Source organism: Lepisosteus platostomus, chromosome 9 (genome assembly GCF_059453375.1).
Source record: "Lepisosteus platostomus isolate fLepPlt1 chromosome 9, fLepPlt1.hap1, whole genome shotgun sequence".
In the NCBI taxonomy this organism is placed as follows: domain Eukaryota; kingdom Metazoa; phylum Chordata; class Actinopteri; order Semionotiformes; family Lepisosteidae; genus Lepisosteus; species Lepisosteus platostomus.
In genome coordinates this window covers 61,769,784-61,781,648 of record NC_142619.1, presented here as the reverse complement: position 1 = coordinate 61,781,648, position 11,865 = coordinate 61,769,784, and the positions used below count along the sequence as shown (strand labels likewise).

At 44.1% G+C, this 11,865-nt stretch overlaps 2 protein-coding genes across 3 annotated transcripts in view; both read left to right on the top strand.

The window, feature by feature from the left end:
* Window positions 1–2,932, top strand: part of tmtc1 (transmembrane O-mannosyltransferase targeting cadherins 1) — a 129,679-nt gene extending 126,747 nt beyond the window's left edge. Inside the window, exon 19 of the mRNA XM_088646086.1 lies at window positions 60–2,932. Coding sequence (XP_088502212.1) covers window positions 60–179 — 120 coding nt within the window. The 3' untranslated portion in view covers window positions 180–2,932. The remainder of the gene's footprint in view (window positions 1–59) is intronic.
* Window positions 2,933–5,611: 2,679 nt separating this feature from the next.
* Window positions 5,612–10,525, top strand: LOC148655421 (chymotrypsinogen B-like). Of its 2 annotated transcripts, none has more exons than XM_088646060.1 (10): window positions 5,612–5,666; window positions 5,892–6,000; window positions 6,641–6,812; window positions 6,945–7,014; window positions 8,188–8,365; window positions 8,845–8,978; window positions 9,354–9,507; window positions 9,606–9,641; window positions 10,010–10,219; window positions 10,297–10,525. In XM_088646060.1, exons 2-10 carry the CDS (start codon window positions 5,892–5,894, stop codon window positions 10,446–10,448), a joined length of 1,215 nt encoding a protein of 404 aa, XP_088502186.1. In that variant the 5' UTR covers window positions 5,612–5,666; the 3' UTR covers window positions 10,449–10,525. The 2 variants fall into 2 exon arrangements, with proteins under 2 accessions (XP_088502186.1, XP_088502188.1); XM_088646062.1 differs by having other exon boundaries at window positions 5,622–5,659.
* The last annotated feature ends 1,340 nt before the right edge of the window (window positions 10,526–11,865 follow it).

The following is an 11,865-nucleotide window of genomic DNA, read 5'->3' as shown; positions in this document are numbered from 1 at the left end:
AATGCGAAGGGGGTGGCAGTGGAGCTTCCTGCAGAGTGACCTGTCTCTGGTGTGTGCAGGGGGACTACGTGCTGGCTCGCGTGTACTACGAGAAGGCCCTGCAGCTGTCTCCCGGCAGCAGGCTGCTGAAGGAGAACCTGGCCAAGCTGGACCGCTTGGAGAAGCGGCTACAGGCGTGAACGGGACCCGGAGCCCTGGTGTCTCTGGGCCCAGACGAGCCGGTCCTGGAGCAGAAGGGGGGAGCACAGAGGGCCGCGCCAGGACAGCAGCGGGGACAGCGCCTGGGCACCAGGCTGTGGCAGTCCTAGTGGCCGGGGTACCGGCGTCCCGGGACAGGTCTGGAGGAAGAATGCGCCAGCAGGCTTTCCTCTGCAAGTCATAAGAAGTCTGCTTCTGAATATATAAGCTGAGCACACCTAATCTTAAAAGCCTCAGTGGCTTTTCCAGCAGTTTCATCTTTGTTTTTGCTAAAGGAACTTAGCAGGAACCTTAATGAAGAACAGACTCTTTGAGCTTAAAAATCAATGAAATACCCAAGCTATGAAGAGGCATAGGACTATTTTTGAAAATGCTCTGCAGTGCTAGACATGCTGTTGTGGAATAAAGGGTGGGCACTACAAGTGTTTCCTTCCCTCATACGTTTCTGACCAACTGGGGTTGTGTTTCTGGAAAACCAGGAATGGGAATCGTCACTGCGCACAGTAGATGGGTTTTCCACCTGTGGATTCACCAGCCTACTGCTTCTCCCACTGAGGCCTGGGCCCTCTCCGACAGACGGAGAACAGCCCCAGGGTTTTCTTAATTTTGTACTTGCATTTTATATGCTATTGACATATCTCCAGTGAAAGGAGGGAGTAAAATAAGTATTTAGAAAGACCTTTTACCATTTCAGGACTGGTATATGTCGTTAGTAACACTGAAATACTGAGGACTGATTTACCAAACCTTTTTCCTAACACCGAGAGGCATTAAAAGTTCAATAGGTGCATCTGGTTGTTACCCATTTGTGGTGTTTTTAATGTTTCTTAGTATATTTCTTTGCAGTTTCCCTGCATCTCTGGATCCATCGATTAATCTTCAGTTGTACTTCAGTCTCCATTCATGACATCATCTCAAGACACTTTACAATAAAATAAAACCAAAAACGGTATAAAAGTATGCAGTTGTTTAGTATAACATATTACATCTGCAGTAGCTTCATTTAGATAGATGGACCTTTGTATAACGAGATGCATTTGAAGACAGGGTAGGATTGTATGCAAGCATAACTCAGATGTTCTGAGATGAGCTTTTCAGTTTTATCAATGAATGTACCTGCATTTTTTCTGGGCACAAAAATAACGTGTAAATATTTTCTTATTTATGAATCAAGTGTTTTTTTTGTTTTTCACCCAACAGATCCAGCAGTTACTTTGAAGTACATTGCTGAATAGTGGATTCCCACTGGGCTTATTATTATTTATTAACCATGTAAACTCTTTATGCTGGTTGGGTGTATGTTTGCATTTGTAAAACATTTAAAATCATTGTGGATTTTTAAAATAAATATGCAGTTAAACTAAAATCATCAGCAACATTCGAGATAAAAAATAAATCCTGTAGTCATAACTTACAGAGGGCTTGATGTGTAGTAATACAGCTATAATCCCGATCAAAATAAAGCAGGCTATAGTAAATAATTACGTCCTTTAAGACATTTTCCCCATTCAGTGCTATTCAGTACTATTCAGCACTGTGTAACGCAAAAAACAAGTGATACACTACATTCAGCAATAATTCATTCAAAACACGCAGTCCAACTGAGTGTATTTGCTTTATGTAAAAACAATTTGCTAGTTGTGCTCTTCGTTGTGCTGGAATAAAGAGCTTATACTGTTCCTTGATCAATTAATGAGAGGAGTTCTTGGATTTCTAAAGAGCTTGTTAGTTTCCTTACTGATGAAGAAAAACAGTAAAAGGGCATGTTTACAGAACGTACCCCTTCGCCCCAAACTGAGACCCTCAGGGCAGGAGCCCAACAGCAGACAGTACATATAGCACAGGCGCCCTGGAGGACTCAGTGGAATGGCTCTTGTGTCAAAAAGATAATTCAATACTTCTGCTTTATCAAGCAAGCTGCTGTTACTATTGTTAGGGTGCATTCCTTGTACAAAACATAGGTACTCTAGGTATATACAGTAGGTATCTTAAAAATGGGTTTCTTATTCCATTTTCAGGGGAATATTGTGTACAGTACATACTATGGACAATCACATCTGTAGGTACGGCGAGGTAGTACAGATCTGAATCATTTGAAATTCACAACAACTAACCTCTTGCGTGTTGAAAGCAACAATTCTCTTTTTGTGAAAGTTAAAAAGTAAGAAAATGAAATGGCTTCAACAACGTGGCAGGGCAGCTTGTTTCAGACTCCCAGTGTTTCAGCCGGTCAGTGTGGGACATTCCTTTGGATCCCGGAAGGCATCTAATTGCTCTTCCTTAGCCTGCTTCTACAGCAAGAAACAGCATCTCTTTTGTAATTCATCCATCAATTTTCCACTACAGGGCTGAGGAGGAGTCGGAGCTTATCCCAACAAGCACTGGGAGCAAGGCAGGATACGCCCTGGATAGGACACCAGTCCATTGCAGAACACACACGGACACAAACACACACACTCACACCAGGGCCAATTTTCCACTCGGAGGAAACCCACATGAACATGGGGTGAAGATACAAACTCCACTAACTATTTTTGAATATGCTGAAAGGCTGTACACGGTATTCCTAATGAGTTCTTTCTCGTACACTGTACCATTATAAGAAACTTGTTACACTCCGTCAATTCTGTGCTGCACTATGCAAGATTGTGTACCGCATTCTGTAAATTACTTATAATTTTAAACTTGTATACATGAATTCTGCACTTACCAAATAAAATAATGATGATAAAGACTTTTTAGTCCATTTCAGGTTTTGTCATTTATCTTAAACATCAAATAACCATTAAAGCAGACAAACTTCATGCAGCTTCTATGTGAACATCAACTTTAAAGAAACAATAAAACTAAGGGAAATAGAAAAAGTCATAGAGATTGTTTCCCTCATCAATAACCAGAACACCCAAGTACAGTCACAGCACCCTGAATGTACAGTATTTCCTGTTTCTCAGATGAACATCTTTCAATGCAACAAAAAATTCAGAATCTGTCTTACTGTTACTGTAGCAGACACATTAAAATATTTAGTGGTGAAACGAAAAGAAACACAACGTTTGGGCTGTAAAGCCTTTAGGTATATCCAACATGTTTACACCCAAATCACAAAACAAAAGATCACATATAGCAATCATCCAAGACTGAAAAAACAGGACACTTGAAGGCTGAGGCATGAAAGTATAGTGCTCTTGTGAGGCGATTCTGTGAGAGCATGATGTCATGTTTGTACTTATCAGTTCCTTCTACTTACAGTACATGTGAGTTTTAAACCAACAGGATGGTTTTAGGGTTATAAGGATGTTTGCAAAACTCCATTCGGCCCATTCAGCTGGTTTGTCAGCAGTTAATTGATCTAAAGATCTCATCCTGCACCCAGTTTCCTGACAGAAGCCAGTGACCCGGTTCTGTCATCACAGCCTGGCAGCCTGGTCCACACTCTTAACAGGCTTCTGCAGCAGACCCTGGGATCTTGAGGGATTCAGCACCACCTTTCACCAATATTTCACTTATCAACACATTTCATTTTCTAAGGTGTTTACTGAATTAATGCACCTTGGTTGGAAATGTTAGGAAATGCCTTGGACTGTATACAGTGTGTTTGTAAGACATTGTGCAATCAACCAAAGACTATGCTGCAGAAAAGGAAAATCACATTTTTTAAATGTTTACTACCTGATTATGCTTAAAATACTTGTAAAGACTGATTTTTAAAACAGTGCTTTCTATACTAGAATATATAAAGAAAATGCTGGTGTCTCACATACTGTAACTTCCACAATAGCGCTTTTCTGGACACGCCACTCAAAGCGCTTTACAGGTAATGGGGATCCCCTCCACCACCACCAGTGTGCGGCCCCACCTGGATGATGATCCAGTCCACTCCCCACACACCAGCTCTCAGTGGGGAGGAGAGCAGAGTGATGGAGCCAGTTCAGAGATGGGGGTTATTAGGAGGCCATGATTGGTAAAGACCAGGGGGAAATTTGGCCAGGGTTCCGGGGTAACACCCCTACTCTTTTCGAGAAAGTACATTATGGACAATGTTTCCTCTAAGCTGTGAGCGTGTGCGCGTACACACGGGTTATGAAATCAGAGGACATAGGAAATTGAACTGCGCACAAAAAATTACATTCCAAAAACATATGATAATAAAACAAACACGGTCGTCAATTGAAAAATGCTAAATTGACCACAGGAGACTGGCTGCAAGAGGCCCAGCTTGGCTGTGTGCATTATTATCGCTACTCGATATCATAGAAACATAGACTAATTGTTTTCAAATTTTTATTGCTCACTTAAAAATTTATTTTATTTTTTAACATTTTAAATATTAATTCACTATATCGAAAGAGGTGAAGGGCGTAAGGTGCAAAAGAACTGCAAGTTCATTTAAAATGGAATGGCTTGACGAAGTGGGAGAAACTGCTGCTCCGAAAAGTCATAATTTATATCTGTTCCGTTGCGAGAAATATTTATGTTTGTGTTGTCAGGACGTGAAAGTTCCAGGAGAATGTGCTTGTGGAAAAATGAACGGTTTTGTGACCTTGCAAAGCTGATGGATATTGGGGGAACTTTTCTAGCATCCAGTGTTCACTGTGAATGGAATTTAAGCTTAATGAATTCACTCAAAAACAAATGAAGAAACCGCTTAGGAAAGTGTCATTTGGATGTGTTCATGAGAATTAAAAGCTTTCAACTGGATGGAGGGCTCATTTGTCTGGATAAGCTTAACACAGAATGGGCAAACACCAAAGACAGGAGAGAGAAAAAATAAATTAGATTATTTGTACACTGTACATACTGTAGTGATATTTATTTGCATTATAAATTGCAGAACTTAAGAATAAAGCAATATGCATATTAATTTCCTGTTTATTTGCATCAAGAAACAAAGTAGCTCATATTTTCTGGTAAAACAGTTTATGCAATTTTTAGTAGCTACTGTATGAGAATGACTGGATTAACAAAACATAATTTCAGGTTTACAATTTTACACACACTTAATTTAGTGCGCACCTGTTTTTGTCACTGGGGGAAAAAATTGCACAACTTGAAATGTTTGGGCACACAGGCCATTAAAGATTTAGAAGGAACACTGGTTACCCCTCACTGCAGTATAACTAACATCTATCCCGCTAGCTAAGGCTTATACTATCAAGACATCTCGAAAACGAGTTTATTTCAGGCACTGGTTAATAAAGATGCAAGTCTTGCCTTTAAAACAAGCTTCTCTTCGCCAGCTGTGAGAAAAACACTCAGCTGCAGTATTTCGCGTTCAAAGCGCCCCGTCAATATCTCCAAACCAGGAGGACGGCCAAAAGGATCACTCACGGTACACGGGGGAGGGTGTCTTTATTTTCCATTAGCGACGCGACAGGTGTTAAATTGGCCCAATTAGTTAATAAGAGTCAGGAGGGGGGGAGGCCGCCAAGCTGAGGCTTTTGCGTACGGGACGGCGCCTGTTGTAAGCGGTGAGCTTTAGAAATTCTTCCCAACTTTATTTTTTTTCCCTATGAGTGGCTTTTCATTGGAGAACGAATTGTAAGGCATTTAGTGTGTATTTCTGATGCGGTATATTTTTCCCTTCATTAAATTGCGCTAAAAGTAAAATAACTTTCTTGAATGTAGCTGGTCCTGTGTGATCAATAACTCGCGATCGATTCTCAGGCTTCCGTTACTTCTTTATTCCTCTATAGATGTTGGGAGGTACTGTGAAACCGCGTGAGAGACTGTTCCAAAAAATGGATTGTCCGAAGACAATGCTACTTTTAATGGGGATCTGTCTCTCGGTAGACTTTACGCACGGTAAGGAGTTTTAAATCGTTTCAAAGAGCTCATACTTTTACAACTGGATCTGCACACTGCAATTTGGTGCCCGTTTAAAAAAAAAAAATAAGTAGCGGTGCAGAATTCAGCCAGCCCAAATCTTATTTCTCGCGGAGACCGTTCTTTTTATTTCACACCAATCGATATAAACAGCCGACAGAAATAAAGCTTCTTCTATTGCTGACTTCAGAGCCTGGGGAAGAAGCCGGCCGTTAAAAACCAAGGCATACCAGAGTTATCAATTAAATCAGGCGACTCGGAGTCGGAAGAAATTTGCAGTTGGCAAAACCGCATAATTCTAGTGTTTCCAAACGAGTACTAATGTGCAGAGCAGTATAAACAAGTACTGTAAGTGGATAATTTGAGCAATCCAGTGTCTCGGGTATCAAGAAAAAAGTATTTTCTTCCTCGGGTTTAGATAAAACAAGCGAGGAGACACTACGTTAGTCTCAGACCCCTGAATTAAGTGATCGTAAAGTACTACACAGAATGATCCGCTTCTATTTCCATGTCATTAATGCGTCTAAAAGTTGTTGCACGCTGTTCCCGTTTGTGCAAAACCGGTGCAGGAGGGCGCAATACCGGTGGACAGTGACACCTGCGCGAAATGTTGTTCCAGAGCTGTGCGGTACCCCCCGGTACCCCCCGGACCTGAGCGGCGGAATCGGCCCCACGCTAGCGCTCCCTCGCTCCCACACCTGGCAGGTGATCCTGACCCACGTGAACGCGCTGCGCTGCGGCGGAGCCGTGGTGGACGCGGCGTGGATCGTGACTGCGGCCGGCTGCGTCAAGTAAGCGCTCCCGCCGCCCGAGACGCGTGGCTTTCAGAAGTACGAGCCCTCGAGTGACAATTCTCCCCCACACGGTCGTTGACCAAGGACCGCAGTCTTAACTCGTACGCAATGCTCGTGTTTTTGCTGCAGCCAGTACCAGAGCCGCCCGGGGGACTGGACAGTCACTGTGGGGGTGGATGAGAGCAGTCCAATAATCAAGGTGAGCCCCCGTATGTGACGGGGAAGCTCTCGCCTTTTTAACTTCTAATTCCTCGGGATGAGGAGTGGTTGGTGCTGGTTATTCATGGAGGGTTTTGGAAATTTACTTTAGCCTGTATCGCTCTTCATAATTAACAGCTGGAATTACTCATGTTGAAGGAAAATTTTCTGTGAGTGGGAGTTGGATACAGTTTCAAGCTGTAGAAGCAGGGCTTGCATAGGACGCAGAGGAAAGTCCTGCTCTGACAGTCTTCCAGTGTGCGGAGCTGTTAGCTGGCCCTGCCCCTGACCCCCTCCTGCAACATCTGGCAGGTTCGCCCTTGTGCTGGGGTTTGGCACAGCTGGAGCAGGGCACTGTTCGTATGGCAGCCTCAGTTTGTGAGAGAGGCACTGTTTTCTAAATGAGTGACCCTCCTGGGCCTGCTTTCCAACCTTTAACAGTAGTTGGGTGATGCTCAGCGCATCCAGGTGGATGCTGCACATAGGTGGTGGAGGGGAGTCCCCATTACCTCTAAAGCGCTTTGAGTGGAGTGTCCAGAAAAGCGCTGTGTAAGTGTAAGCAATTATTATTATTATTATTATTATTATTATTATTATTATTATTATTATTATTATCATCTTGCTTGTTTGGATTGCGGTAGCTTATGAATCCAACAAGATGATTTCTGAATCTCTACTGTTAAGTACATATCTGATTCCTAAATGGTCTAGAAACGAGCAAGTGAATACCTTCCCAGGCTTAAAAACCTGTTCTACACAGGCTTAAAAAAAAAAGAAATTCAGCTATTCAAAATGCTCAAAGGTCTTTGACAGAGTGAATTCAATCATAACAACCCATAGGGCACCAGTGAACATTTATGGGTACAGTAAATGGAGGTTTCAGTTTAAAACTGAACATAGGAGAGTAGAAATTTTAGGCCTTCTTGTGCTTTTTATTTTGTTTAAGATCTTGCATACTTTATACCACAAGTGGTAGGAGTCTGGAATAAGCCCCCAGGCAGTCTTCCTAGATGAAACCCTGGCATCTTTCATGAAGCCACTGACACTTTGCTGGCTTCGCTAGCTATGAGAGATCCAATGAGCCAAGCAGGCCAGATGGCTTCCTGTTTGTAACCTTTCAGTTCTGTGGATGACTCGTCCTGTTTAATCTTGCAATTTGCCTTTGTGCCACAAGAAAATAACTGCAATAGAAGTGCATCCGAAGTACAGCCTGTTCTACGGAGACTATGACTTGGCTCTGGTCAGAGTGGACAAGCTGGAGTTCAGCGAGGCGGTTAGTCCTGTCTGCCTGCCCTCCGGCGTGCTGGAGTCCTCCTCCATCTGTGTGCTCACTGGCTGGAGTGTGGTGAATGGTAAGTCTTCAGCTGCCTTCATCATAAACTGGTTTTCTAGGAAGTAGTCTTAAAATGTGACTTCTTAACATCTTGGGTTCTTCTTAAGTAGAAATCTTGCATGTTGTATTATAACAGATCTCTTGCAGCTAGTATCATGTTGTAGTTTGAGTTTTTCAATACCAAGGTCTACTAAGTTTGCAAAGTTTGGTTTTTGGTTTCACTAAACTGATGTCCTGTTTCCCCACCTCTTTGGATCTGTCTTACGTGCGATTATGAGCCAGTTGTACTAAAAACTGCTCTTAAAAAGGGCCTCTTTATACTGTTTTGGCTGGCAGTTGGATGTGAGGTGACTTACCTTTGAACCCCCTGACGCAGCTGGGTATTTAGCTGGAGTAATCACAGTGACGTCCCTGCTCTTGGGCACAGAGCTATCTCACCATCTCGCCTGTCCAGAACCCTCACTGCTGACATTCTGACTACTGGTTCTGTGGCCCCAGGGCAGAGAGCGAGCAGCCTGCAGCAGCGACTCGTGCCCGTCCAGGACTCGGGGGTCTGTAACAAGTCCCGTCCCCCTTGTGGCACCGAGCGCATGTGCCCCCTCTCCTCCATCTCGGGGAGCAGCAGGTGTCCGGTAGGTGGGCAGTAAAGAGGTACAGTCCTCCACAGAGCAACCGGGGAGCTGCGGGCCTCAGGCTTCGTTTTAGAGTTGACTGGGACTGGGGTCACACAGAGGTGGATTGAAGCCAGATTGGGGGGGACTTCTGCACCAAGATTCATGTCCCTGTGACTCTTGGGGTGGGGGGTTACTGTGCACTTTTGTTTCTTGGGATTTTCCTCCTCCAGGAGGTGGAGGGGGGGAGAGAGTCCTGGGAGTATTCACCGCTGAAGGGACCCACGGTTAATGTGTGGACATCCTTGCCTTAACGTTGTAATACTCGTTTTCAAGTCGATTTTGAGGGTGGCCTTTAACGCCCTCTTTTGTTTGTTTGTTTTTTTTTCCCCCAAGTTTGATACCGGCGACCCGCTGGTGTGTAAAAGCGGCGGCGTGTTTGTGCTCGGAGGCGTGCAAGGCGGGCACACGGACTGCGGGGGGCCGGTCTGCGTCCACAGCCGCGTGGAGGCCATGGTGGGCTGGATTAAGGATGTGATCAGACAGTACGGTTGGTAAATCTGTGGCAGCTAGTGGAGCTTAACTCATCCTGAAGCAGCCAACAAGCCCAGCTTAAGGTATCTTTTCTTTCTTTTCCCCCCCCTTAAGCTTTAAACGGCGAACTCCAAAGTGACGTAGGGAAGGGTGAGAACTTATTTCCTTGGATTTTCATTAGACGTTAATCTTTGCCCTAGTGATATTGTGAAGTGATATTTCATTGGCAATTAAACAAGGAGCAGGCTGCAACAGCTCTCCAATGCAGTGTTGCGGAAAGGTCACAACTTTTATAGCCCTGCTGTATCCCAAGCTGCCCTATTTAAGAATTTTGTGGTGGGAACATGATCCTTGAAGTTATGAACCTGGTGGAGGAGGAATTATTCTCTGGCAGGTATAGTTATGTGCCTGGACACCTATCCTTCATTGTCCCATAATGCTGTACAACCATTACACTACACATGACTATTCTTCTGCTCCTGTGGCCTGTCCTGATATCATGGCCCTGTTGCCCACAGAGTGTCCCACAGACCTGGAGCTGCCTGCCCCACCAGCGGCCCTGCTGTCCCCCCCGTATGCTCCGAACCTCGCCTGCTCCTGGGTCCTGCGGCTGGGCGAGAGGAGGAGAGCCGAGGTGGCGGTGAGCAAAGTGCACACTCCCAGCTTGGACTGCAGGAGCACCTTCTTCAGCATCGAGCAGCAGACAGGCAACCAAACGCTGCTTCTAGGTAACAAATTCCCATTGCGTGTGGAGGCCTGGGGAGTGAAATGCTTGTTGTTGATGGGGTTTTTTTTAACTCCCTAGACCGATTCTGCGGAAAGCTGAAATATCCCTACAAAGTCTACTCCCTTCTGTCGGATGACAAGTCCTTTTTGAGGTTTTCCTATAAAACCAACACGGATGATCCTTCACCTGACTATGGATTTTCTCTAACTTACAAATATGTTCCAGATTAGTGCTCTGTGTGTCCCTATTGGCCTTCAGTTATTTTTGTGTCTCCATGTACTTGATTTTGAATAAACTGCTTCAATTATGTTGTCTTTTCTAGTACATGCTGTACACCTGCACAAACAATAGTTGTTTTTTTTTTAAATAAGGCAAAGTTAAGGTTGAATTTTTTTTTTCTCCCCTCTCCTTAAAGCAACCTGGAGTCTTTCTCCATGGACAAGGACCAAGAATAAAGGTTACTAAGGAGACATAGCATGGATAAAGCATAGCAAATGAAGGACATACGAAGAAAAGCATAGAATTTTAAACCAGGGGATGTTATGTTAAAACTGTACAATGCTCTAGTAAGGCCTCAATGAGAATACTGTGTACAGTTTTGGTCACACGCTATAAAAAAAAAAAACTGCTGCAGTGAAAACGGCAACCAGATACATTCTGGAGATTAAAGGAATGAATTACACTGACAGGCTGAAGGAACTGAATCTCTTTGTTCTCGAACAGAGAAGACTGCGAAGAGGCCTGATACCAGTATTCATAATTCTCAGGTTTACTGATCACCCTACAGTAGTTCTGGTTTCTTCAGAACCAACAGAGAAACACAGACCAGAGGACACGAGTGGGAACTGTGTGGAAGTGCGTTTTAACACCGAGACCAGGAGACACTTCTTTACCCGGAGGGCTGTGGGAGTCTGGAACGCATTACCCAGCCATGTTTCTGAAGCCGATACTCTGGCTTCTTTCAGGAAACAGCTGGAGGAGATCCTGGGATTAATTAGCTACTAAACTGGCTGGAATGGCCTTTTAGCCTCCTCTGGTTTTCAATGTTTATGTACAGAGGAGCAGTACAGTACTACAGCACAGGGCTGGGCATCATCATCACAGACTCTGAAGGATGCCAAGACTGCCCTGTGCGATAGTCGCTGGGGAACCCCACATTTTCTGGTTTTTAGTTGAGGCCAAATTCTTTTCAAATTGTTCAAAAAGGTGCTTGACTGGAACCTTCTCCAGGTTTTATTGCTGCTCAAAAGTGGTGGATGATACGTTATTTATGAAAAACAACGGTTAATACAGGACAAAAATGTTGGAGGGTTTGTATGTCTTTGCACTGTGGACCAGGAGGAGTGATATTTCATTCCACTGTATACTTGTATATGGCTGGAATGACAAATAAACATGAACTTGAACTACTCAATTTCAGGAACGGGGACGGGCAACTCTGCATTGCAGAATCAAGTTGTGTAGCGCCCCCAGCTGGTACACTTGAGGAATTTGTGCTGAAGCTGTCTAAGCAGGAGGTACAGAGAGCTTTTGGAAAGGTGAAGCAACTCCATCTGCAACTGGGTCCTGCACTTCCTGACAGACAGACCCCAAGTGGTGAGGATTGGAAACAAAACCTCATCCTCTCAGATCCTCCACACAGGGGCC